The 25,301-nt window shown below is 44.8% G+C and overlaps 2 protein-coding genes across 2 annotated transcripts in view; both read right to left on the bottom strand.

The window, feature by feature from the left end:
- The window catches only part of AATF (apoptosis antagonizing transcription factor), a 111,088-nt gene extending 99,677 nt beyond the window's left edge, over positions 1-11,411 (bottom strand). The window contains exons 1-4 of the mRNA XM_056865037.1: positions 11,319-11,411; positions 8,134-8,336; positions 2,593-2,995; positions 969-1,106 (exon numbers count right to left, since the gene is read on the bottom strand). Coding sequence (XP_056721015.1) covers positions 969-1,106; positions 2,593-2,995; positions 8,134-8,336; positions 11,319-11,406 — 832 coding nt within the window. The 5' untranslated portion in view covers positions 11,407-11,411. The remainder of the gene's footprint in view (positions 1-968; positions 1,107-2,592; positions 2,996-8,133; positions 8,337-11,318) is intronic.
- Positions 11,412-23,012: 11,601 nt separating this feature from the next.
- LHX1 (LIM homeobox 1) overlaps positions 23,013-25,301 on the bottom strand; it is a 68,023-nt gene continuing 65,734 nt past the window's right edge. The window contains exon 5 of the mRNA XM_056865185.1: positions 23,013-23,558. Coding sequence (XP_056721163.1) covers positions 23,179-23,558 — 380 coding nt within the window. The 3' untranslated portion in view covers positions 23,013-23,178. The remainder of the gene's footprint in view (positions 23,559-25,301) is intronic.

The raw sequence follows: 25,301 nt of genomic DNA, 5'->3' as shown, positions 1-25,301 counted from the left end.
CTCCAAGTAAGCCATACAAGAGTTTCATTACTTCACCTTCATTAGTGAACAAAGGCCTTTTAATAAAGCCTGCAATATGGCCCGCTTCTAAGTCCATCAGTGTATTTGCCACAATTCCACAAAAGAGCTAGCGTGGTGTAGTGGTTAGAGTGTCAAACTAGGAACTCGGAAACCCTGGTTTGAATCCCCCCTCATGCCACGGAAGCTTACTGGGTGACACCTTAGCCCAGTCACACACTCTCAGCCTAGCCTACCTCACAGGGTAGGATAAAACAATGAAATACATAAATAAAATAAAGAGGGGAATGATGCAAGTTGCTTTGGGTCCCAGTGGGGAGAAAGGTAGGATACAAATAAAGCAAATAAAATTGTTTTGCAAAACTAGAATCTAGCCTTGGGAGCAAAATACAGCATAGAGTTCGGGGGTGGGGGGCTTTCCTAGCCCTTAATGTATACGCAGTGCCTAGTGAGGCCTCAGGTAAGAACTCCCAGTCATACCGGGATGCAGAAGTGTGGCTCAGCAGGGTTGCAAGAGGTTACCAGCAAGGCCTTAGCACCTCACGTACTTCTCTACCCCACCCCAATAAATTATGCCAAGAAAGCACACCTAAAAATGGTACTTAATTTGCATAATGTATGCAAACTAGAACATTTGAGTCATACAGTATGGTGCAGTGGTTGGAGCATGGGGAGAGAGGTTTGAGGAAACCTAAGTTCAAGTTCCGATTCACTGCGCAGTCTGAGGCCAGTCACTCTGGGTCAGCGTCACCTACTTTGAAGGGCTATTGTGAGGATAAACTAGGGAAAGAAGAACCATGCAGGCCACCTGAGCTCGTGGGAGGAAGGGCAGCATAAAGACGAGACAGTTAATTTGAGCTCAGAACTGTGATGCCTTTTCTTTCCCTTTAAGGGTACAGAAGGCACAGCCCGGCCGATTCAAAAAGAAAAAGATTCAAGCGGTTACTCACTGTCTTTAAGCGCCCTGGCAAGCTCCGGCCCCCCTCTCTTCTTAAACTCGGGGAAGATATCTGGCTGCGGAAGCTGGTTCGCGGTCACGAGGGCCTTCTGCAGCTTGATCCGCCCTTCCAAAAGCTGGTCCCACAGCGCTGCCGATGAGAGAAAGAACACAGCCCTTCCGTTTTCTGAGGCTTTTTGTACAGCTGATGCCACAAAGAAAAGATGAACAATTCCCTCTCCCGCCCCACGGGATGGCAAAAACTAGTTTTCTTTGCAAATGAGCATCATTTCTTGAAAAAAAACAAGTGACAGCAGGAAAGTAAATTAAAGAAAAATTTGACAAATTTTTAAAGACCCATCCACGCTCATTTAAAAGTTGAACAGGTACAGACTCTTAACAAAAGCTACAAATGGTCCTTTTGTTTACATGCATCTGTGCTGTTCCTGGGAGAGTATCAGAGAAACTGCCTTTATCTTTCCTTACGGAAGATATTGCTATAAGGCAGAAAATAGGAAGGATAGAATGGTGCTGGAGACGTGTTTGATCAACGGAATAATATCCAACATTTCTAGAGCGCTTTCAGGGTTCAAAGTGCTTAGTGCACACCAACTTGTTCGAATCCTTACAACAGCCTTGTAAAATGGGCTAGTCTCATGAACCACCACGTTGCTGAGAGTAAGGGGCTTGCTAAAGCCGCCTAGTGAAGTCACAGCAGAAGCAAGATTTGACCCAGGGATCTCTCAGGCCCATTGTCTTAATCACCACACCACACTGGCTGTAAAATGATTGAGCAGACCAAAGACTTGATTCTTTTATTACCTACTTACTTTGAATCACACTTCCAATCAAACCATTCTTAAAAAGCATTTCAGAGGCACTAAGGTGTTGCTTTTTTATACGTAAGTCACTCATTGCTTAAGGGAATTCATCCAGGAGGATGCCCAGCAGGGGTCCCCAACCTTTCTGAGCCTGTGGGCATGTTTGTAATCCTGATGCAGAGTGGTGGGAGCAGCTAAAAAATGGCTGCCACAGGAAGCCAAGGCTACCACAAAATGGCTGCTGCAGCTTACCTTCAGTCACATACTGGAGATCCTTGTAGGGTTCCCAGGTCCTTCTTTGCTACCAGTGGAAGGTTTTTTGGGGCAGAGCCTGAGGAGGACAGGGTTTGGGGAGGGGAGAGACTTCAATGCCATAGAGTCCAATTGCCAAAGAGGCCATTTTCTCCAGGTGAACTGATCTCTATTGGCTGGAGATCAGTTGTAATAGAAGGAGATCTCCCGCAGGAGATCTCCTGGAGGTTGTAATAGAAGGAGATCTCCTGGAGGTTGGCAACCCTAGATCCTTGTGCTGTGGTGGCAGCTGCTGCCAAAGCAACATTTTTAAAATTCTGCAAAGCCAATCAAATTTCCAGTGGCAAATCACTGGGCAAAAGCCCCACTTCACCTCACCCACATTCTAAAAATACTTAGTGGGCACTAGGAAAGGGATCAATGGGCACCACACACCCACAGGCACCTTGTTGGGGACCCCTGATCTCCGGCATAGGCTTGCATTTTGTTTTTAACCGGCAGGCAAGGCGTAAATGTTTTAAACCACAAAATGCTCAAGAGGTCCCAGAAAAACAGTCTACTAACCTATCTGATTTTTCACAGCTCTCCCCTTCTCTACTTCGTCAGCCACTTTGTCTTCAGAGAACGTCAAAAGCGTGGTGTCCTCCTTGCTCTCTTCTGCACCCGCCGCCTCGTCCTCAGCTTCAGAGCCTTCCTCAGAAATGGTTTCATCGCCACTGCCTTCTTCCATGCCATCTTCCTCATCCTCATTCTCAATTTCATCCATCCCCTCAGCGAACTTCTCAAAATCAACAATAGTCGGGAAACAGAACGCTACTTTCTTCAGGTTCACGGAGGGATCTCTCTCGTCCTCCTTGCCACTGTCAACGCTGCCTGGAGCTTCCTCCTCCTCCATGTCTGGGTCTTCATCGTTCAGTTCCTCCTCCAAGGATTCACCGTTAAGGTCACTTTCCTCGGTTTCCTCTTCCTCTGAAGTTTGTTCATCTGTCAATTACAAAAAGGGAAGAATTAGCAACTGTCCCGCGCCAGCTGCGATTCCATCCACCCATAACAAGAGCTGGTAGGACACACAGAGGCAGAAGCCAGGATGGTGTGTTTATTTATTTAGATACTTATACCCCGTTTTTCTCCCCAAGGAAGCTTTCAACGTGTTTCTCCCCCTTTCCATTTGAACCTTATAACCACCACCCAGTGAGACAGGTTAGGCTGTAGACACGTTAGGTGTAAACCGGCGTTTTGGGGGCCTGAGTGGTAAAGCGGCCCCTCGCAAAGCTGTGCTTCCAGGAGTAAACCAGAAGTGATGTCATTGCATTGCGCACATGATCCCTGCCCCTCTTCCGCCCCAAAAACCTCCTGCTGGAGGAGAGGGGGGACCTGGCAACCCTAGTGGTGCCACCCCAAAAGGGCTGCCTTAGAAGGCGGAGCCAAATGGAATACCTCCTCACACCTCCTGGGAAGAAGGAAATCCTGAAGGGGGACAGGCCTGGTTGCTTGCCAGTCATCCTCCAAGGAAAAATTCTTTTATTTGAATGAGGGAAGATGACTATCAGCCTTGCCTTTCGATGGCCCCGCCTACTTTCTGAAAAGCTTAGAGGGTGCCAAGGAGGGTGCTGCCACAGGCACCACGTTGGGGAACCTAACATGAGAGCCAGCATGGTGTAGTGGTTAAGAGTGGTGGTTTGGAGTGGTAGACTCTGATCTGGAGAACTGGGTTTGATTCCCCTCTCCTCCACACGACCGGCGGACGCTAATCTGGTGAACCGGGTTGGTTTCCCCACTCCTCCACATGAAGCTTGCTGGGTGACCTTGGGCTAGTCACAGCTCTCTTAGAGCTCTCTCAGCCCCACCTACCTCACAGGGTGTCTGTTGGGGGGGAGGGGAAGGGAAAGGTTTGATTCTGCCTTAAGTGGTAAAGAAAGTCGGAATATAAAAACCGACTCTTCTTCTTCTTCCATATTTATTACTGATTTTATCTATTGATTATGTTTATGGGGCTGGATTTTATTTATTACAGGAATTGTTTTAATGTGATTTTATGCAGTTTATTCTATGTATTGTATGATTTTGTTGTAAACTGCTCTGAGCCCAGCTTTGCCATGGAGGCTGAGATATAAGAATGAATGAATAATAAATAAATAAAAATGTCATCATCAATAAATATGCCTTCAAGTTAAAAAGTTGGCTGGATCCACTCCGAGATGTGATGGCCCAGAAAGAAACGAGGGGAAGGGAGAAAATTGTTCCAAAGATCTTTTAAAAAAATTCTCATGGAAAAATTGGAAAATATGGGGGAACACTGAAAAGAAACTTCCATGAAATATATTCTCTTTTAGAATGAGTAAAATTGTGCTTCTTAAGGCACAATTTCTCACATTCTAAATGTACAAAATGAAAAAAATCGCTCAATTTTTCCACTGGAAAAATTGGGAAGTTTTGGGGAGCACTGGGGGAGACTCTTATACTGCAGACATATACAATATTTTTTGCTTAAAATGTAAATAATTTTGGCAACAATCATAGAATCATAGAGTTGGAAGGGGCCACCAGGGTCATCTAGTCCAACCCCCTGCACAATGCAGGAATAGGCTCTGCGTTTAATAATAATATGCTATTAAAGAGGTCATTGTTTTCTATGTTATAAAGTTTAGCTTAATATCTGAATCAGCTGCCAGTCCTACATGAACACATGAAGCTGCCTTATACTGAATCAGACCTTTGGTCCATCAAAGTCAGTCTACTCAGACTGGCAGCGGCTCTCCAGGGTCTCAGGCAGAGGACTTCCACATCACCTACTTGCCTGGTCCCTTTAACTGGAGATGCCGGGGACTGAACCCGGGACCTTCTGCATGCCAAGCAGATGCTCTACCACTGAGCCACGGCCCATGACCTATTGTGACTCGATGGTGTTTTCCACATGGGGACGGCCTTTTGTCTTTTCCTTGCTGCTGCGGTGGCTATTAATACAGCGAAGTGGCAATGGGGCTTCCACACAGCAGGTAGGTTTTCTTTTTTTAAAAAAATCAGCAGTTTAATAGCTTAACATACCACTTCATGAAATGTCCTGACTTCCCAGCTTTCACTAAGAAAAAAAAGGTCTCTAGTCCAGTTCACTGCAGACATATGCTTTTGTCCATATACCTCTGCATGGAAAGAAGCTAGAGATTCACTTTTTATAAAATGAAAGCTGAGGAACTCGGAGAACCTATAACCCTTTAGTGACACAAATGGTGAAAACATACACTGCAAATTTATGGCTATAGGAATTAAGGTTTATGCTTTAAAAACAACAACCTCTCTCTCTCCCCTGAAGATTCCTCCTTAAGATACTTCCCCTGTATGAACTATTAGTATTAAAACATGCAGTATTCAAATAGGAATAGTACAAACAATTTTGGCCCAGGTGTTTGGGAAGGCCTGGCAGGTCGAGGGAGCCCTCAATTCCCTCCCAGCAACCGACCTGATAATCAGACCCATTGATTAGCTGACAGCTTTCCCCATAAAATAATGAGATCATGGATGAGCAATGCAAGGCGATCAAGCTCCCTTCCGTATATCTTTATAAAAGGGGGAGATGGAAAACAAGCAGGATACAATTCCCAAGGTCCATCAGAATAAAAAGGACTTACCTGTATCCTCCCCACTCACCAGGCCCAAGTCTTTACAGTTGGGGGGGAAATTAGTTAAGGGGAGAGAGAGTGAAGTTTCACACTAGGGGAGATCTGGAACAATTCTCACAATAGAAAAATAACTTTACACTAGAACGTAAACGTAATTTTATGAAAGGCAGGCCATGCTGAAAAAATATTTCCGGGGGGGGGGGGGATTAAGTAGACTTTTCAGACCGCAGATTTCATTCTGAAATTCTCATCTGAAGTTCTCCCCAGATTTTGAAGTTCCATGTTACATGCTCGTTTCCAAGTTGGAACTGATGCATTAGGTGGTCCCATACCCTATTCCCAAATTCTATGCAGGGCAACTGTGCATGCTTTACATGCCTTCAGTTCATTTGTCTTTTTCCCCGCTTTCACAGTGAGCACATGTGCAGTGATAAGGCACAGCAAAGCACTCATAATGTGACCTCACTGGATCAAGCTGTATGAATATTTTTATGCTCTGTTTCACCAATGTGAAGGAGCACATGTGCACATCATTAAAACACTGAGAAGGAGGAGAAGAAGAGTTGGTTTTTATATGTTGACTTAAGGAAGAATCAAACCGGCTTACAATCACCTTCCCTTCCCCTCCCCACAACAGACACCCTGTGAGTGGGGCTGAGAGAGCCCTAAGAGAGCTGTGAGTGGGGCTGAGAGAGCCCTAAGAGAGCTGTGACTAGCCCAAGGTCACCCAGCTGGCTTCATGTGGAGGAGTGGAGAAACAAACCCGGTTCTCCAGATCAGACTCCACCATTCTTAACCACTACACCTTGCTGGCTCCTACTGGAGTCTTCATCCTCAAAACATGGCACAAACAAAACATGGCATCTCCCCCACACATATGATCACTGCAGTGTTTTACCAATGCACCCCTCTGCAAGAGTAATGCAGAAGACAAAAAAATATACTGAAAACTGCAAATAATCCAGTTCTGGAATCATGTTTAAAATTCTCCTCATTAAACTGAAATTAAGGAAGAGTAGAACTCCATGCAGACACAAATATCAGAACCACAATGGAGGGAAATGGTGAAAAATCCAGTCATTCCTACTTTCTTTCTTTAAATTAACAAACAGACCATTGGATGGACATTAAATACTTTATAATCTATAGTGTTAAAAAAACACATAATGAACTCCATAGCACAGACATAGGGCTGGCTACGTGATACAAGACAACTGACTAAGCCAATCACAGGAAAGGAAGATGTGGTGTGGGAAAGTTTGCACAGAATCATAGAATTGAAAGGGACCACCAGGGTCATGTAGTCCAACCCCCTGCACAATGCAGGAAATTCACAACTACCTCCCTCCCCCCACAGCTGCAGTTTCATCCAACAGGGTGCAATCATAGGGTGTGATATAGGCCATTTATGCATTGCTGCTTCCTCCGGGTCACCCCACCGACTACTTCGAGGCTTTATGAACATAAGAAAGGCCCTGCTGGATCAGACCAAGGCCCATCAAGTCCAGCAGTCTGTTCACACAGTGGCCAACCAGGTGCCTCTAGGAAGCCCCCAAACAAGACAACAGCAGCACCATCCTGCCTGTGTTCCACAGCACCTAAGATAATAGGCATGCTCCTCTGATCCTGGAGAGAATAGGTATGCATCAGGACTAGTATCAATTTTGACTAGTAGCTATGACTAGCCCTCTCCTCCACAAACATGTCCACTCTCCTCTTAAAGCCTTCCAAGTTGGCAGCCATCACCACATGCTGGGGCAGGGAGTTCCACAATTTAACTCTGCGTTGTGTGAAGAAATACTTCCTTTTATCTGTTTTGAATCCCTCACCCTCCAGCTCTGCTTTGATTACGCTTGCATTTTTTGACGATCAGAGGTCGCTCACTCCCTACACGTTTCCTGGATTCATGTTTAGCCAGCATCCAGAAAACACAGGGAAAACACACAGGGAGAGTGAGGCGACCTCTGACAGTCAGAAAATGCAAGCATAACCAAAGCAAAGCCCCAAAGAGTCAGCGGGGTGACCACGAAGAAAAAGCCATGCATAAATGGCGGTAGACAAAATACAGTGGATAAAAGCAGAAAAGGTGGGCATAGCCCTTTGCCATAACCAGCGCATGGCTGTGCGGGACCAGAGCAAAGGCGTGTAGCAACCCAACAATGGCTTGACAGATGCCTCTTAGCACTTAAGTTCATAGGGCGTTCCCCATTTGACCCTCAACAGCTGGAATATTTTGAGAGGTATAATGCCCCAGGCTCTGTTGCAAAAGCTTGCTAGATGACATTTGGCCAGTCTCACACTCTCAGCCTAACCTACCTCATAGGGTTGTTGAGAGGATAAAATGGAGTTGAGAATGATGTAAGCTGCTTTGGGTCCCCAATTGGGAAGAGGTGTGGTAGAAATGAAGTAAGTAAACAGATAAATAAATAAAACACCCTTGGTTCCCAAAGACAAAACAGTTTGGCAAGAGAGAAGCTTAAAGAAAAACAGCAGATTGCAATTCCTCACCTGCTGGCTGTGGTTCTCCCCAGAGCTGGTCTTCCAAGACTTGGCGAGACGTAGCCTGCCCACGGTATCGCTCATTGTCATCCAGGAGGCTGGAGGAGATGCCTTTCCGTATGAGGCCAACAGCAGGAAGGCCATCTTCAGGGTCTCCTTCGTCAAATTTCTCAATGACTCTGGCTGCAGTGGCTGCAAAGAAAGAAGGGTTTTTTTTGTCATTATTCTGTGACACTTAGCCCCCTCTGCTAAACAAGCTGGTCTTTTTCTAAGCTCCCTTCCCTCCGACTCTACTTTCTCATGCTACTTCGTATTTCTCAAACACCCTTCTTTCAAGTCGCTCCTCCTTTTTCTAGAGCAGGGAGCAGCTCTAGATTTGGGGAGATTTCTGTAGCGCTTTTGGGCTGAACTTACTAACCCGCCACCAAGCAAATTCACACTTGCAGCAACAGACAGATCTCACAATACCCAGACACTGAAAATGAGACGGCAGGAAAACAACATGAACTATGGCAGGAAAACATCTATCATTAATCCCTCATTTGGGGGTTATTTTCATACCCAAAGCATTCACCTGGCTGTGGTGAAGTAAACATCCCACAGTGAATCCCACTGTTTGTGCCAACCCTACAACCCCTTCCACATTTCCCTGAGTCAGTTTTCCTTCGGAGGGAGAGGAGGAACCTAAGAGACATTTTGGATCCCAATATATTGCATTGTCTAGGACCAAAAAAAAGCAACACAATAGCAAAATCAGTTGAGTTTTAGGGCTATTTTAGCCCCCTGACAGTTGTGTGTCCAGAAAGAAAATAGTGGCTGAACTTTGGGGACATTACTTAAAAGGACGCAGACGACAGTCCTAAAGGACAAAGTAACTTCTCTATGAATTTTGCCCAAAAAGTGCAATGTTATTGTTTTAAATATGTTTGTATTTTTAGTAAAAAAAATTATTATTAATTGACTTTGCTTGTGTCTTCTTTAAAGTTTATCTCTCTAGTCCCTGGCATTAATTAAAAAAAAATTAAACTGGGGGCGGGGGTGACTGCCTTGGCTGGCAAGCTCGCCAGCCTAGTTCTGGATGGGGGGGAGCACGGCGGGCAGCGGCAGCTGGGCTCACAGAGTTGAAGCACCCCCTGAAGCCCAGAAAGGGAGGGGGGCTGGCTGCCTCGGCTCTGTGGGCCGGAGAAAAGCCCTCTGCGGGCCACATTTGGCCCGCAAGCCACATGTTTGACACCCCTGGTTTATTCCTACTAGGCAAGAACATATCTTTTCATCATGCCTGCATGTGCAAAATACCCACATGGCTAACACATATATGGGTAAAAAGGAAGCTGAAACCAGGTTTGTTCCGGTTCAAGTCCAGGACTTACACTGTGGGTTTCACAAGGGGTACTTGCAGAGGTTTAATTAGCATAATGCACCCCATTGGTACACTTTGGGACTGATTTGATTCAACATTCAAGCAGGGCTGGATCTAAAGGGGCCCGGGGGGGGGGTGCCTGCCCTGGGCAGCACATAGAGGGGGCAGCGGCAGCAGCAAATTATATAAAGAAAGATATGTATATAATATATCGGGGGCTTCAATTTGTACTTTTGCCCCCCTTCAAAAAAAATGTAGATCCAGTTCTGCATTCAAGGTGTTATTTTACAACAGGAAATGCAAAAAAAAACAAGAATGCAAGACATTTTTGGTTTTTTTAGCCAGTATGGCATAGTGGTTAAGAGCAGCGGACTGTAATCTGGAGAACTGGGTTTGATTCCCCACTCCTCCAAATGAAGCCTGCTGGGTGACCTTGGGCCAGTCACCATTCTCTCCAAACTCTCTCAGCCTCACCTACCTCAAAAGGTGTCTGTTGTGGGGAAAGGATTGTGATTGTAAGCCGCTTTGGTAGAGAAAAGCAGGGTATAAAAACCATCTCTTCTTCTTCAAGAGATCTAAACAACTAGACACTTTTAAAAGCAAGCAAATTGTGGACAATTACAACTTTCTCACATTCTCCTCCCCACCAAACCCCCTCTACTCAAAACCAAGGGAGTGGATTATTATTAACTGGAATTCTTATTAAATTCTAGCCTTGCCTGATTCTCATCCGTGTGTGCGGCACATGGGACGCAAAATTACAGGGTTAGGGTTGCTCAACCAACTGAATGATCTGATTGCCTCAACACTGCTAAGTGCCTCCCCCAACCCCTTGCAGCTCTGGAAATGTTCATGCCCCATTTGTGGATGGGAGACCACCAAGGAAGCCCAGGGCTGCTGTGCAGAGGAAGGCCCTGGCAAACCACCTCTGTTCGTCTCCTGCCATGAAACCCCCCCCCCCAAAAGGGGTCGCCATAAGTCGGCTGCGACTTGACGGCACTTTACACACACAGTTTTGTTGTTATAAATTGTTGTGAGTTGCCTTGAGCACTTCAGTTTTAAAGTGGTTGATAAATGTTTTAAATAAATAAAAGCTTTCATGGATTTTTCCAAAAAATCCTGGTAGTTGTAGCATGGGGAGAACTGAAAGGGTCCAGTCCATAGAGAATCCTGGTTGCCACTTCCAGTATTATGTTATCTCTGTTTTCTCTCTAGCTACAATCAGCAGTGGGAGGGAAGGCAGCATGGTGTAGCACGATCTTGTCAGATCTTGGAAGCTAAGAAGAGTCAGTACTTGGATGGGAGACCATCAAGGAAGGCTCTGCAGAGGAAGGCAAGGGCAAACCACCTCTGTTAGCCTTCTGGCCATGAAAACCCCCCAAAAAGGGGTCGCCATAAGTCGGCTGCGACTTGATGCACTTTACTCACACACACACCTGGGGATCAGCTGAATTGCCAGGAGATTCCCCAGCCCCCAACCGCCCCAACCATTCGGCCCAGCCCCCCCTCCCCCGAGAAGGCTGAGTCTAGGGCCTGAAGCAGATGAGGAGCGGGAGGGCATCGTGGCCACCTCCAGGCATGGAGCAGGGGGCCACTGGGGGGTGGGTGGGGGGGAGGAGGTTGTGTATTCCCTGCGTTGTGCAGGGGGTCGGCCTCGATGGCCCTGGTGGTCCCTTCTAAGTCTACGAGAAGGCCGGGCAAACCCACGTGGCAGGAAAGCTCCCCGCCCGCCAAGCGAGCAGGGCTGCCTTTCCTGGCTGGGGGGTGGGGGGTGGGGGGGCAGGCCGGCCCAGGGGACTCCCCCCGCCTCTCACCATCCTCGGGGTCGTCCTCCGGGTCCCCCAGAGCGCCGGGCAGCGGGTTCAGCAGGCGCTCCAGCTCCTGCGCGATGGGCGCCGCCATCTTGCTTCTCCCCCCCGCGCGGAGGGAGCCGGCTGAGGCGACCACGTGGTTGCGAGAAGTCTGGAAGCGGAAGGGGCTGAGTTAGAACGCGGTGATGAGGCCCAGAAGGCGGTTGGGGAGGGACTCTTTTCCCTTCCGGCTACTCACGTTTTATTCTCCCCCCCTTCCCTTCTGTATTTTTTTAACTGTTAGTGGGGGGCTGTCAATCTCCAGGTAGTGGCTGGCGACCCCTCGCAGGGACACCTGGTCTCCAGACGCCAGAGGTCAGCTCCCCTGGAGAACATGGCTGCTTTGGAAGGGGGCTTGTGTGGCGTCACACCTTGCAGGTGAGACAGCAAGGTAGACTTCCCCTGACTATGGAAGATCCACTGATTTAGCAATTTGCAATTGAGACAGCAAGGTGGACTTCCCCTGACTATGGAAGATCCACTGATTTAGCAATTTGCAATTGAGACAGCAAGGTGGACTTCCCCTGACTATGGAAGATCCACTGATTTAGCAATTTGCAATTGAGACAGCAAGGTGGACTTCCCCTGACTATGGAAGATCCACTGATTTAGCAATTTGCAATTGAGACAGCAAGGTGGACTTCCCCTGACTATGGAAGATCCACTGATTTAGCAATTTGCAATTGACACAGCAAGGTAGACTTCCCCTGACTATGGAAGATCCACTGATTTAGCAATTTGCAATTGAGACAGCAAGGTAGACTTCCCCTGACTATGGAAGATCCACTGATTTAGCCATTTGCAATTGAGACAGCAAGGTAGACTTCCCCTGACTATGGAAGATCCACTGATTTAGCCATTTGCAATTGAGACAGCAAGGTAGACTTCCCCTGACTATGGAAGATCCACTGATTTAGCAATTTGCAATTGAGACAGCAAGGTGGACTTCCCCTGACTATGGAAGATCCACTGATTTAGCAATTGGTAATAATCTCTTTTCCTTTCTGTAAATGTATTGAAATGTATTAGGACAGCAAGGGAATAGCTTGTTGCTGGGCAGGATATCTCTGTGTGTGTATGTCTGTGTGCTAAGGAATTGGGGCAAGAGTCATGGAGGGTTACAGTAAACCATAACAAGAACTGGGTGAAACTGTTACTCTACTGCCGCCTCTATGTCTGTAGTGCTATCAGCTTCACCCTGAATGCTGATTGGGTTGTCACATCTTGAATTGGGATAAATATCTCTCCCTCAGTACAATTGGGGCTCAGAGATTTCTGCCCATTAGGGCCTCTGAGTCAGCAGCTGCAAATAAACTGTTTTCTTGAAATAACGATCTCAGGTCTCTCTCTCCCCCCCACGAACCCTTGTTTACCACATCACAATAATCTCTTTTCCTTTCTGTAAAATGTATTGAAATGTATTAGGGCAGCCAGGGAATAGCTTGTTGCTGGGCAGAATATCTCTGTATGTCTGTGTGCTAAGGAAGTGGGTTAAGAGTCATGGAGAGTCAGAGTGAACTATAAACAATGATAGGAGGAACTGGATAGAACTGAGCTGTACTGTGCCGCCTCTATGTCTGTAGTGCATCAGCTTTACCCTGAATGTTGATGGATTGTCATATCTTGAATTTGGATAAATATCCCTTCCTCAGTATGATCGGGGCTCAGAGATTTCTGCCCATTAGGGCCTCTGAGTCAGCAGCTGCAAATAAACTGTTTTCTTGAAATAACGATCTCAGGTCTCTCTCTCCCCCCACGAACCCCCGTTTACCACATCGCAGAGATCCCTCCCATACCCAAACCCTCCCCAGGCTCTGAAGCAGTGGTTCCCAACCTTTTTTTGACCAGGGACCACTAGGACTTTTTTGTTCGGTGCAGGGACCCCAAGGTTCAAAATAAAAATTCCGGGAATTTGAAAATAAACTTTAATCATAACTGTTAGTTAAACATTAAACTTAGAATTATATTTGAATATATATATTTTATAATAGAGAACTTTTAATTGAAAATATTAATTTATTATGGGTTTATAACTTTGTTTCGCGGACCTTAATTTAGTTCTTGCGGACCCCTGGGGGTCCATGGACCCCTGGTTGAGAACCAGTGGGAAGGCACCCCGAAAGTGCCTTGGGGAAAGCACGCACAGTGCTTTGAGGGAAGACGCTTACAGTGTCTTGAGTTCCAGAGATCAATCTGAATTGCCCCAATGATCTCAGTTTTATTAAGGAATATTACAATGGATAGCAAAGGTCAGTCAGTGATCACACAATGGAACTTAGGCAAGGCATACCACAATTAATGATTGATGAGATCAAGGCATAGAGAAGACAATGACACATTCCACCTTGTAGCCAGCATCCTTTGAGCAAACATTGGCTGTCTGTTACATAGAATGATGAGATTACTCGAAGCTAATCCCTTTAAGGCTGCTACACTGAGGTCATTAGGTCACTATACAGTCAGTAGACTTTGGCCAGGAGCATTTCCATAGACCTAGAATTTGTTATGACCAATATTTCAATATGGCAAGAATCAGGGTTCTGTGGAACCAATATTAAAATGGCAAGGGTGTGCCCTGCTGCCAATTAAGTTTCATAAATCTCTACAAGGCTCCATCCCCAAATCTCCAGGCATTTCCCCACCCAGAGCTGGCAACCCTAACCCAATTATTTTATTAAAAGGCAGGAAGCTAAGGGGCGACTTATTTATTTCAAGGGATCTGCATAAATATATACTTATATGTAAATATATTTGTTTATTGTGTGTGTGCATATATCACATTTCACCTGCACATCATAAATATATTGGATAAATGTGTTATGTGCATGTATGTGTGTAATGTGCCATCAAGTCACTTCCGACCTATGACGACCCTATGAGTCAATGTCTTCCAAAACGTCCTAGTTACCAACATTGCTCATAGAATCATAGAGTTGGAAGGGACCACCAGGGTCATCAAGTCCAACCCCCTGCACAATGCAGGAAATTCAGAACTACCTCCCCCGTCCACACCCCCAGTGACCAGAAGATGGCCAAGTTGCCCTCCCTCTCATCATCTGCCTAAGGTCACAGAATCAGCATTGCTGGCAGATGGCCATCTATTCTTAAAAACCTCCAGGGAAGGAGAGCTCACCACCTCCCGAGGAAGCCTGTTCCACTGACTGTTTCCATTTTCTAACTGTTCGAAAATTCTTCCTAATGTCTAGATGGAAACTCTTTTCATTTATCAGTTCTTGTAGGCTATCCGGGCTGTGTGACCGTGGTCTTGGTATTTTCTTTCCTGACGTTTCGCCAGCAGCTGTGGCAGGCATCTTCAGAGGAGTAACACTGAAGGACAGTGTCTCTCAGTGTCAAGGGTGTAGGAAGAGTAATATATAGTCAGAAGGGGGTTGGGTTTGAGCTGAGTCATTGTCCTGCAAAGTATTAAAGGTAATGTGCTAATCATTGTCCTGTAAGTATCAAGATAATGTGCTGTAAGTATCAAGATAATGTGCTATTATCATTTGCCTTTTTAGCTACCGCATCACACTGCTGACTCATGTTCAGTGTTCGGTCTACTAAGACCCCAAGATCCTTTTCACACACACTACTGCTCAGACAAGTCTCCCCCATCCTATAATTATGCATTTGATTTTTCCTACCTAAATGCAGAACTTTACATTTGTCTTTGTTGAAGTGCATTTTATTAGTTCTAGCCCACTTCTCCAGCCTGTCAAGGTCATCCTGCATCTTGGCTCTGCCTTCTACTGTATTTGCTACCCCTCCCAATTTAGTATCATCTGCAAATTTAATAAGCAACCCCTCTATTCCTTCATCCAGGTAGTAACTTTCTCAAAAAAGGAGATAAGATTAGTCTGACATGACTTATTCTTGAGAAACCCGTGCTGGCTCTTAGTGATCAGATCCATCCTTTCTAAATGCTCAAGGACTGACTGATGATTTGTTCGAAACTTTTCCTAGTATAGAAGTCAAGCTGATGGGTCGGTAGTTACCCGGATCCTCCTATTTCCCCTTCTTGAAGATGGGGACAACATTTGCTCGCCTCCAATCTTCTGGCACCTCACCTGTTTGCCAAGACTTTTCAAAAATAATGGACAGAGGTTCAGAAATTACATCTGCAAGTTCTTTGAGTACCCTTGGGTGCAGTTCTTTGAGAACTTTGTGATCTGGTCTAGGAGCATCCCATCCAAGTCATCTGCCTGGTTTGGTGGTCGATAGCAGACTCCCACCATTATATCACTATTATTTCTTATTCCTTTTATGTTTACCCATAGAGTCTCGACTGCACTACCATGCTCAGATTCATGTACTTCTTCACAAGTGTACACATCTTTGACATACAGTGCTACTCCTCCCCCTTCCTTATCTGTCTATCCCTTTTAACAAGTTGTACCCCTCAATCTTAATATTCCAATCATGAGTGACATCCCACCAAGTTTCAGTAATGCCTATTAGGTCAAAATCCCCTTCCTGTATTAGGGCTTCAAGTTCTTCCTGATTGGTTCCCATACTCTGCACATTAGTGTACAGACATCGGAATCCGTGGTTTATGTGCCCCGTGGTTTTCGTTTTTGTACTTACCTGTGAGTTTATGCTTCCTTGCATACATGCCACTCCCTGCAAAACTTTATTGTTCTCATCTCCAGGTATTGTCAGCATACAAGGCTTTAAGTTGTTGTCTCGCTCCCCCATAGGATTTAGTTTAAAGCCCTCCTGATCAGGTTTGCAAGGCTCTCACCAAACACATTTTTTCCTACCCTTGTGAGGTGTAAACCATCCCCCGACAGAAGAGCTTCTTCTCTAAAGCATAAGCCATGGTCCAGAAATCCAAACCTTTCTTGACCAACCACCTATGCACCAGTCATTAATTTGTAGTATTTTTCTTTCCCTTCCTAAGCCACAACCTTCGACAGGCAGAACTGATGAAAACACAACCTGCGCCCCCAGGTCCTTCACCTTCTCACCCGGAGCCATGTAGTCTCTTTTAATACATTCTGGGCTGTGCTGGGCAATATCATTTGTTCCCACATGAACGAGCAAGAAAGCGTAATAATCTGTGGGCTTGATGAGTCTTCCTACCCTTTCTGTCACATCCTGGATGCCTGCACCCGGTAAACAGCAGACCTCTCGAGACAACAAGTCAGGTCGGCATACTTTAGACTCTACCTCTCTCAGTAGGAAATCCCCAATTACGAGAACACGCCTCTTCCTAAATTGTGGAGCGGATCGAGTCCTCTCATGCGCAGGAGCCTGAGAAATTTCTTTCATGCTTTGGGGGGATAGCCCTTGTTCCAGTGGTCCAGAATCAGTATCTATGGGGAGATCCTGGAACCGATTGCTGCGCAAGAGAGGATCAGGATGTGTCCTGATTTTCCTACTCCTGTGGGCCACATTCTTCCATGCATCCTCCTCCTGTGTTGTTTGTACCTCCATTTGTTCAGATTCCTTACTCTCCTGCTCCTGTTGCTCGCTAAAGAGAGCTTCATGAGTTCTGTCCATGAACTCTTCACCCTCCTTTAAAAAATGGAGTGTGGACAAGCGTGCCTCAAGACCCTGTATCTTCTCCTCCAGCAGGGCTACCAATTTACACTTGCCGCAAATGTAATAAATGTTATCCTCAGGTAAAAAGACAAACATGCCACAGACCTTGCATGTTACTGCCTCAGCTCCCTCACTAGCCACAGTGCTGTGATCCATTGCTGAAGTTTCTTTCCTAGGCTACTCTGATAGTTCCCCTGACAAACCTCCTTTCAAGGCTCCCTCCTTGAAGAAGCAAAACACTCAGCGCATAAAAAATATAGAAACTTGTCAGTGGCTTACAGGGCCCCCAGGCCAGACCCCCAGGTTAAGAGCCACAGGGCACGCTCAACTACTGCTCCCCGGCCACTGAGGAAAACACAAACTTTAGAATAAAACTTTCACTGACCTGTCTCTAAGCTCCTCCTCTGTCTCTCTCCCAGCTGCTCAGGCCAGCATCTGGCAAGCAGAGCCTGTTTAAATACTCTCAGCCCCACCCCTCACCGATCAAGAGCACAGCAATTACCTTCGGCCACTCCAGCTACAGCTGTCTCTAAGCTCCTCCTCTGTCTATCTCCCAGCTGCTCAGGCCGGAGGACTGTGGCTTCCTCTGTTGAGTCAATCCATCTCATGTTGGGTCTTCCGCTTTTCCTGCTACCTTCAGCTTTTTCTATCATTGTTGTCTTTTCCAGCAAGGCTTGTTTTCTCATAATGTGACCAAGATACAATAGCCTCAGTTTATTCATTTTAGCTTCTAGGCATAGTTCACACTTGATTTAGTTGAGAACCCACTGATTTGTTTTTTGGGCAGTCCACGGTATCCGTAAAACTCTCCTCCAACACCACATTTCAAAGGAATCTACTTTCATCCTGTCAGCTTTCTTCATTGTCCAACTTTCACTCCCATATGTGTGTGTATAATATCAATGTATTACCCACCCCATAAAATAGATATCGATAAAATATTTATTTATTGGATATAGATATTACACATCCTATAAAATAAATATTTTTCTATTAATTAGATGGATGTGTATATATATTACACGCACAGCACATATAATAAGTAAGTAGCCCCTTGCTCTCCCCCACTTTTTTTTTTAAAGGGGGGTTTCCCACTCTCCCCCAAGCACTTTCAAGGTGGTCACCAAATAACAGCATAGAAAAAAAGCACAGGCACCATAACTGACTTTTGACATAGTTAATCTTACTTTGAGATTATTAATAGAAAGGATGCAAACTTAATAAAGAACCAACAATAAAGTGTACTTGGAAGTTGGGTTGACTATTTTTATGGACTGTGTATTTTAGGGAGGAGGGAGAAAAAGCAGGAGTCCAACATAGATGTGCATGTTTACTCCAAAGTATCTTGCACAAGCGGCAGATATGGGGCCTCAACATACAGCCTGAAACATCTCACCTGATCTTCTTTTTGAAAGTCCAGCCTAATGAAGAGCCAGACCAAATGATTTTGCAGGCCTTAAACGGCCCCTGGGCTTGACGCTCCCCACCCCTGCTGTAGGGTTTTCAAGGCAAGAGACATTCAGAGGTGGTCGGCCATTGCCTGTCTCCCGTGGGCTGGGAGAGTTCAGAGAGGAGTCTGAGTAGCCCAAGGTCACCCAGCAGGCTTCATGTGGAGGAGTGGGGAATTGAACCCAGTTCTCCAGATTAGAGTCCGCCCTTCTTCACCACTACGCCACACTGGCTCTCTACCAAGCCCATCCCTCCTCCTAAAAGTAAAACTAGGGACAGTGAGTTATCAGGGTCAGAAAACAGGGACCGTTATGGAAAATGGGGACAACAGGGTATATCTTGCAAGCTGTCAATGCCCAGATTTATACAAATACGAAGACATTGTCAGAGCAGTGCGTATTTTGGCAGCTGAGGGAATAGCAATAAGCACACAGTTCAGCACCTTGAGAACACGTGCCTTCATTACAAAATGTGTATGTAAATTGTGCTATTAAACTGATGTTGACTGATCCTTTGATCGTAATCAATGTTGATGGGGGGGGGAGCGTAGTCCCTACACAACTGCAAAGGGGAGGAGGCTTGCTCCCCCTAAGACTAGCAGAACAAATTAAGTAAGCCGTCTTGAATTTGCAAAGATAAAACGGCGTCTAAATATTTTACATAAATAAATTTTAATAAAAACAAATAAAAAAGTACACACGGGTGGCACTTGTCTTAAACTATAGAATTTCAGTTGCAAAATTAAGCTTGGCATGGGATTTGGGGTTTACCATTCCATAAAACACTGATTACATTTTAAAAACCTCTCTACATACACAAGTTCAGCCCCGGCTTGCCTCCCCTCAGGAATTTTCCTTTGGTGCGACTGGCGTTCAGGTTTCCTAATAGAAACCCTTCATAATGATGTTTCAGTAGAGGAACACACATAAAATGTGGGATAGGACAGAAAATGTACATACATTGAGTGGAAGCATTGAGTCTCGCCAAGAACTAAGGCCAATTTATTGCTCCATGTAAAAAATGCATTTCTAAACCCCCTCCGTGTGCAAGATTAATACTTCTCTCCTCAGGATAGGAAAGCAGAAAGTGTAAAGGATGTCTTGGTGGACCTAATTCAAACAAGTAGCCATTGTTGGTTTGTAACAACAGACACTCGCGTGTCACCTTAAAAGTAATTTATTGGGCAGAAGCCACATCAAGCCCAATGACGTTGGTCCTTGTTTCCAAAAACTCATGCCCCAATAAAATTCATCTTCCAGTCTTATTGTTAACACAAGAGCTCAGTCCTGCCGGCTTTAAGAGAACTTTTAGTGTCTACTAAAATGGCTTAAGATGGCAGCCTTCCAAGATGACACACGTCTCTTTGTCCTTTCCTTGGAAGGGGGAAGCATATATGGATAGGTTCTGATTTTGATGTGATGCTGCTGGTGCGAACCAGCCTCCTGTGGGACTTGGCATTCACAAGGCATCTCATTTAAACTGGGACGCTACCTGTACAAACTAACTGGCTGGGAATGCATAACTGCTTTTTGCAGCAGCCCATTTTAAGCAAGATGCTGTGCCAGAGCACGGTCCCATGGGATAGTGCTTTTGCCCTGCCAGCATCATGAAAGCCAGCGTGGTGTAGCGGTTAAAAATATCAGACTAGGATCTGGGAGACCCAGTGTTTAAATCCCCAGTCTGCCAGGTGACCTCGGGCTGGGTACAAACTCTCAGCCTAACCTACTTCACAGGCTTGTTGTGACGATAAATGTAATCTGCTTTGGGTCCCCATTGGGGGAAAAAGGCTGGACATGAATAAAATAAATAATGTAGAAATCAAGTCTCTGAGACGCTTCTAAAGACAGTGAAAGGACCATGAGAAAAATATCACCGGCTGACATGGTGCAGGGGGAAGGGGGGGGACATCTGAATGTAAAAATGACATTTTGCTATGGTAAGTTCAGAGTAGGAACAGATCCTATTGTAACAGCATCAGGATTGCACCCTAGGATCCCAACGTCAGCAGCAAATGACACCTTGCTTCCTTTCTTCTCCAAGCTGTCCATCTTTGTACCAGGGCAGAATCACGGCTGCTCAAGGAAAGTTCCCTGATTTCAGTGGAGCTACTTCGAGGGAGAAAGAAGGATAGTTCAAGACTTGGGGGGAGCAGTCCCATCCAGAGCAATAGCACACAATAGTGAAAAGCAAGTATGGTGAGGTATTGGTGTTTAGACATGGAGAGCACAGCCAGAAGCACAACTGAGGATTGGTGTAGCCCCTGAAGCTCTGGCAGCAAGGAACATCCCATACTGAAAAGGTGGTATTTAATGCAATGCACGTAAGGAGGGACGTTCTGCTTGAACGTGGAAAGTGAAATGTTAAGAGTTGATTGGAGCAGATTAGAACCTCTCATACTCTTAAGTAGCCAGCCTATTGAAGCCTTATATGCTAAAACTATGAAGGAAAGAAATGACTATATCTGTTCCAAAATACAAATATATAATATGTCGCCAAATCAGGCAAGTGGCAGTTTTTTGTGCTGTGGCTCTGGTGAATAAACCCAAAATCTTGCAGGAGTAGAAAGAACGGCAGGGTGCTGCTCTGAAATCTCGGCTGTGAGCTGAAACCACGAGCCAAATACTCCCAGATGTTTTTAGCACAGACCAAATGTTCAGATGCATCTCTTATGTTCTACAAATGGTCACTAGCCTTCAGTGGTCACACATAAGCAACATATTAAAGAGATATGTGAAGTGTCCCTGTGAAATGTCACTAGTCCGGAAAAAAACCTTCTAGTATCCTACAAGGCATTTCTTCAGAACCTTAAGGAAAAACCACTACATTCACTACAAATTTCACATGAAATATTATAGCAACCTGGTAACATGTGCAACCTCACTGAGAAATGACCCTGGAATGCTGAAAAGCTTTCCTCGGACATTTCATCCGAAGAAATGCCAGATTTACATCACTTGAAGAAGAATCCAGTGACAAGCTAGTGACATGCAGAATACCCTGCGGACAATTTTGCTATCCTTATCAAACCACTCTAACTTTCCTCAGAATTATTTGATCAGACTTGAACACAAGTCCAATGTAATCAGCTCTGAGAAAAGATTTCAGAAGAGAAGAATTCTGAAGGAAGAGTTGGCAGTGGAAGAACCCACAACTTCATTAACCTTTTGCTTTATGGGACAGTTCAAATCTCTCATTAAAATCCTTCTTCTTCCCACCTTACTCCAAAAATATATCATTAACTATTTAAAGTACTGAATGAAGCACGGGTTATCTAAACATCAGATTTTCTAGTTTTATTAAAAATTCACAATTTTTAATCCAACTGTTTCCCCCCCCTTTCATACAGTGAATGGTCTATTATGCGCTGGAGGTCACACAAGCTTAGGTTTATTTGAACAATAAAAGACATATGAGAAATTTAATATATAAAGAAAAAAAGTAGCAGCTGCTGGCTGCATATTTGACCATAAAATTTAAATATTTTGGACTTTTTCTTCTTTTAAAGACACAAAAATAAAACCTGTGTGGGTTCTATATAAGTCATTTTAACAATTCCATGAATGTTGAACAGGACTAAACATTAGCAAAGATGTTAAATTTTCTTTTTATCCCCTCAACCTTGTAACACTTTGTTTAAAATGGTTTCCCGGGCTATGGGTGTTAACACCCCAAAGAGGGTTTGTGCTATAGAATTGTTTTATTTGGCAATTGTCTGGTTTTATTTTATTCTTTGCCTTCTGTAAACACCACCTTTACAAACTAGCACAGTGAAATACAAGCCCTGCAATGTCTTAAAACATCTACAGAAACAGAAAAGAAAAAAAAAAGGGAAAAATGAACTATTTTGGTTGATTGCTCAAAATACTTTGCTTTTGAACAAGAGGTTCTAAAACAGGATTTTTTAGTAAAATGTTGCACTCCTGAATTTAACATTCGACGTAAACAGTTGACTGCTTTTTTCTAGTTCCATAGAGTCTTTATTTTTTTGTTTGTTTAGCTTTTCTTTTTTGTGAAGGTAGAATACTTTGTTGTTTGTTTATTTCAAGTCATTTTTTACTTAGAAGCCTACCAGAAGACCTCTGGGTTTTTGAGGATTATTGGTGTGTGTCATTTGGAGAAGGTAGAAGAGTTGATACTGAGGGCTTACATTTAAATATTTGCTATTTTGGCCAAAAAGCAAGATCGAAACGATAAAATAAAATACATTTCATTTGCCCCACCTGACATCTCTGGAGCTTAAAAAGTCTGTCGTTGCAGCTCTAAATTGAAATTTCGGAGGCAAAATTAACATATCGAGAATGCCAAAACCGTCTTTAAAAAAACCCAAAACACTAGAATTCCTTTAAGCCTTTCCTTGTTGTCTTTGACCTTTCTTTTATTTAATGTTTGTTTCCTTTTTTTCTGTCTGAGAAAAGTTTCTTAGGATTTCAGTTCCTAGAGTTATCATCTAGCAAACATGATACCCAGCATAAGCCATCCGTTATATATGGCAGTACTTAAATAAATCCGCTTCGTAGTGTCTTTTTCACTTGGTACAAAAAGAGATTTCTTTTTTTTAATCTTGTTTTCCTGTTGCTTCTCTGTTGTGAAGATTGTCCCCTAGTCTATAGCAAAATTTCCCTTGGCGTTGTTCTGGATTCAGTTCATTCCCAAGGGTTAAAAAAAAAAAAATCCCTGCAAACCCAAAAGACAACACTATATAGATATAGATAGATGCCTATATCTATAAATACATTGTCTTAGGGCAGGAAAAATATGTTCTATCGAATTCATTTCTGTACACCACAAATATAAGCAGAGTGGATGTCAATTGGCCCAGTCCTAGCAGTTAAAGCTACCATACAGCTGCCTCATTCATTTCCGGTGGATGTGACAAATGGTTGCCATAATTAGCACCACCGTTGACGGATATCGAGGAAAATGGTGGACTGGGGCCAAAAACTTCAGCCGACATGGAGTGCAATGAACCGGGAAGGTTGGGCTCCGGACTGGGAGAGTCTCCGGGCGGGTGGGACATGATATCTGTGAAACGCTGAGCTTCACTAGAAGGGTGGTGTCCAGGTAATGGGTGGTCCATGCCCCCAAGTGGTGTTCCTGATGGCCCAGAGGAGGGTACAAACGGGAGATCAACAGGCGTCTGAGCTTGAGAGGAAGGAGGTCCTTGTGGGAAAAAATCGTAGTTGCTTCCAGGTCCATAGTATTCACTCTGATAATCTGGTGGATAGAAAAAGAAAGATTGACGTATGTGCAGAAGGAACAAGCGCCAAAGAAGTAACAGTAATTCGTGAACTATGCCCTATAGCCTACGTGCACAATTTATGTCCTTGATGAAGCCCATTTGCAACCCCTCAGCCACGTTTGACAGCTTACCCAGGCCTCTGGGCTTTGCTGCCTGACCAGGAACAGGGGAGATGTTGACCAGCTGGCAGGCTGCTTTACACAGCAGTTGCTCAGCTTGGAGGATCATGAGCGGGAAAGGAATAATTAAATGAGATGCAATGGAAAACAAAACGAAGAGCTTGTGCAGCGCAGGGGCTAGAAACTGAGCTGATGTCAGTGGAGCAGACCTAACTTCAGAAAGGTTGATGTTTTGATGTTTTGCTCCACCTTGCCTCTCAAATGGGTGCTTTCTCCCCTCTCTCAAGCATCCACACAACATTGTCATGGAACTATGTACCTTCATAGATTTTCTCTGCTGCGCTACAATCTTTTCCAAGCGTGCTTTGGTACAAGCTCTCCAGAAAGATCGTAGTGAAAGTGGGTTTGCCCACTGTGTGAGTGGAGGAAAGGTCTTGGTTTTCAGACCCCCTCCCCAACGTCAGCAGCATTTCCCCATAGTATCCCCTCAAACCTGCCATTCCACCCATGCATAGTGGGCTTTTTACAGCTTTTAAAAAATACTGATAGTTGCTGGATCACTATAGCGTCACAACAATATAGCGATACAACTTCTACCTTCTTTTTAAAGCTAGCAAAGAGTTCTCTGGCTGCATGGCGGAGGCGATGGCAGAGAGGAGGTGATGCTGAGGAAAGCATGGAGAACATTCCCGTGAGGACGCTGCATTCACAGCAGCAGTGGCTACGTAATGGGGAATTGGTGTAGCCTAGAGCCAGCATGGTGTAGTAGTTAAGAGCAGTGGATTCTAATCTGGAGAACTGGGTTTGATTCCTCACCCCTCCACATGAGCAGCAGACTTTAATCTGGAGCACTGGCTTCGATTCCTTGCTTCTTCACATGAAGTACTGCTGGGTGACCTTGGGCTAGTCACAGTTCTCTCAGAATTCTCTCAGCCCCACCTACCTCACAAGGTGCCTGTTGTGGGGAGGGGAAGGTGATTGTAAGCCACTTTGAAACTCCTTTTGGTAGAGAAAATCAAGGTATAAAAACCAACTCTTCTTCTAGATGGCTCAAGGTAAAAATAAAAATCAGCAATATGGAGGGGATCATAATATTGGTCTACCTTATGGGTTTGTAGTGAAGATTTTACTGTGATGATACATTCAAATCATCTCTAATTCTTAAAAAAAAAACTTCACTATATAAATGCCAAGTTGTATTACAACATCACATTGCTTATGTCAGCAGGTGTCAAATCACTGGAAATAATATCACAGCAACAAACCCTGCATTAGCTTCTTCATTTTACCATACCCACCCATCCCAATCTGCCAAGGACTGCCTCTGCTAAATCCCTGTCCCTATTTTTGGCTTTCAGGCACGCCTGGTAGAAATTTTGTTACTGTGAGTCATCTGTATTGCCTTTTTCCAGGGTCCAGCTCCCCCTCCCCAGGGATCTATCAAAGACAAATTTCCATGCACTGGTGGCAGTGATGGATGCAGCTTCCCTGTCATTCACATACACATAAAATGCGCACGCATGAACACTAAGGCCGTCACATGCAGCCTCCCATTTCCCCAGCTGCTAAGCCTCACTTTCAAACAGCCTTGAGGATATT

Source organism: Euleptes europaea, chromosome 19 (genome assembly GCF_029931775.1).
Source record: "Euleptes europaea isolate rEulEur1 chromosome 19, rEulEur1.hap1, whole genome shotgun sequence".
In the NCBI taxonomy this organism is placed as follows: domain Eukaryota; kingdom Metazoa; phylum Chordata; class Lepidosauria; order Squamata; family Sphaerodactylidae; genus Euleptes; species Euleptes europaea.
The sequence above is the reverse complement of the archived record's forward strand: the minus strand, read 5'-3'. Positions and strand labels throughout refer to the sequence as shown.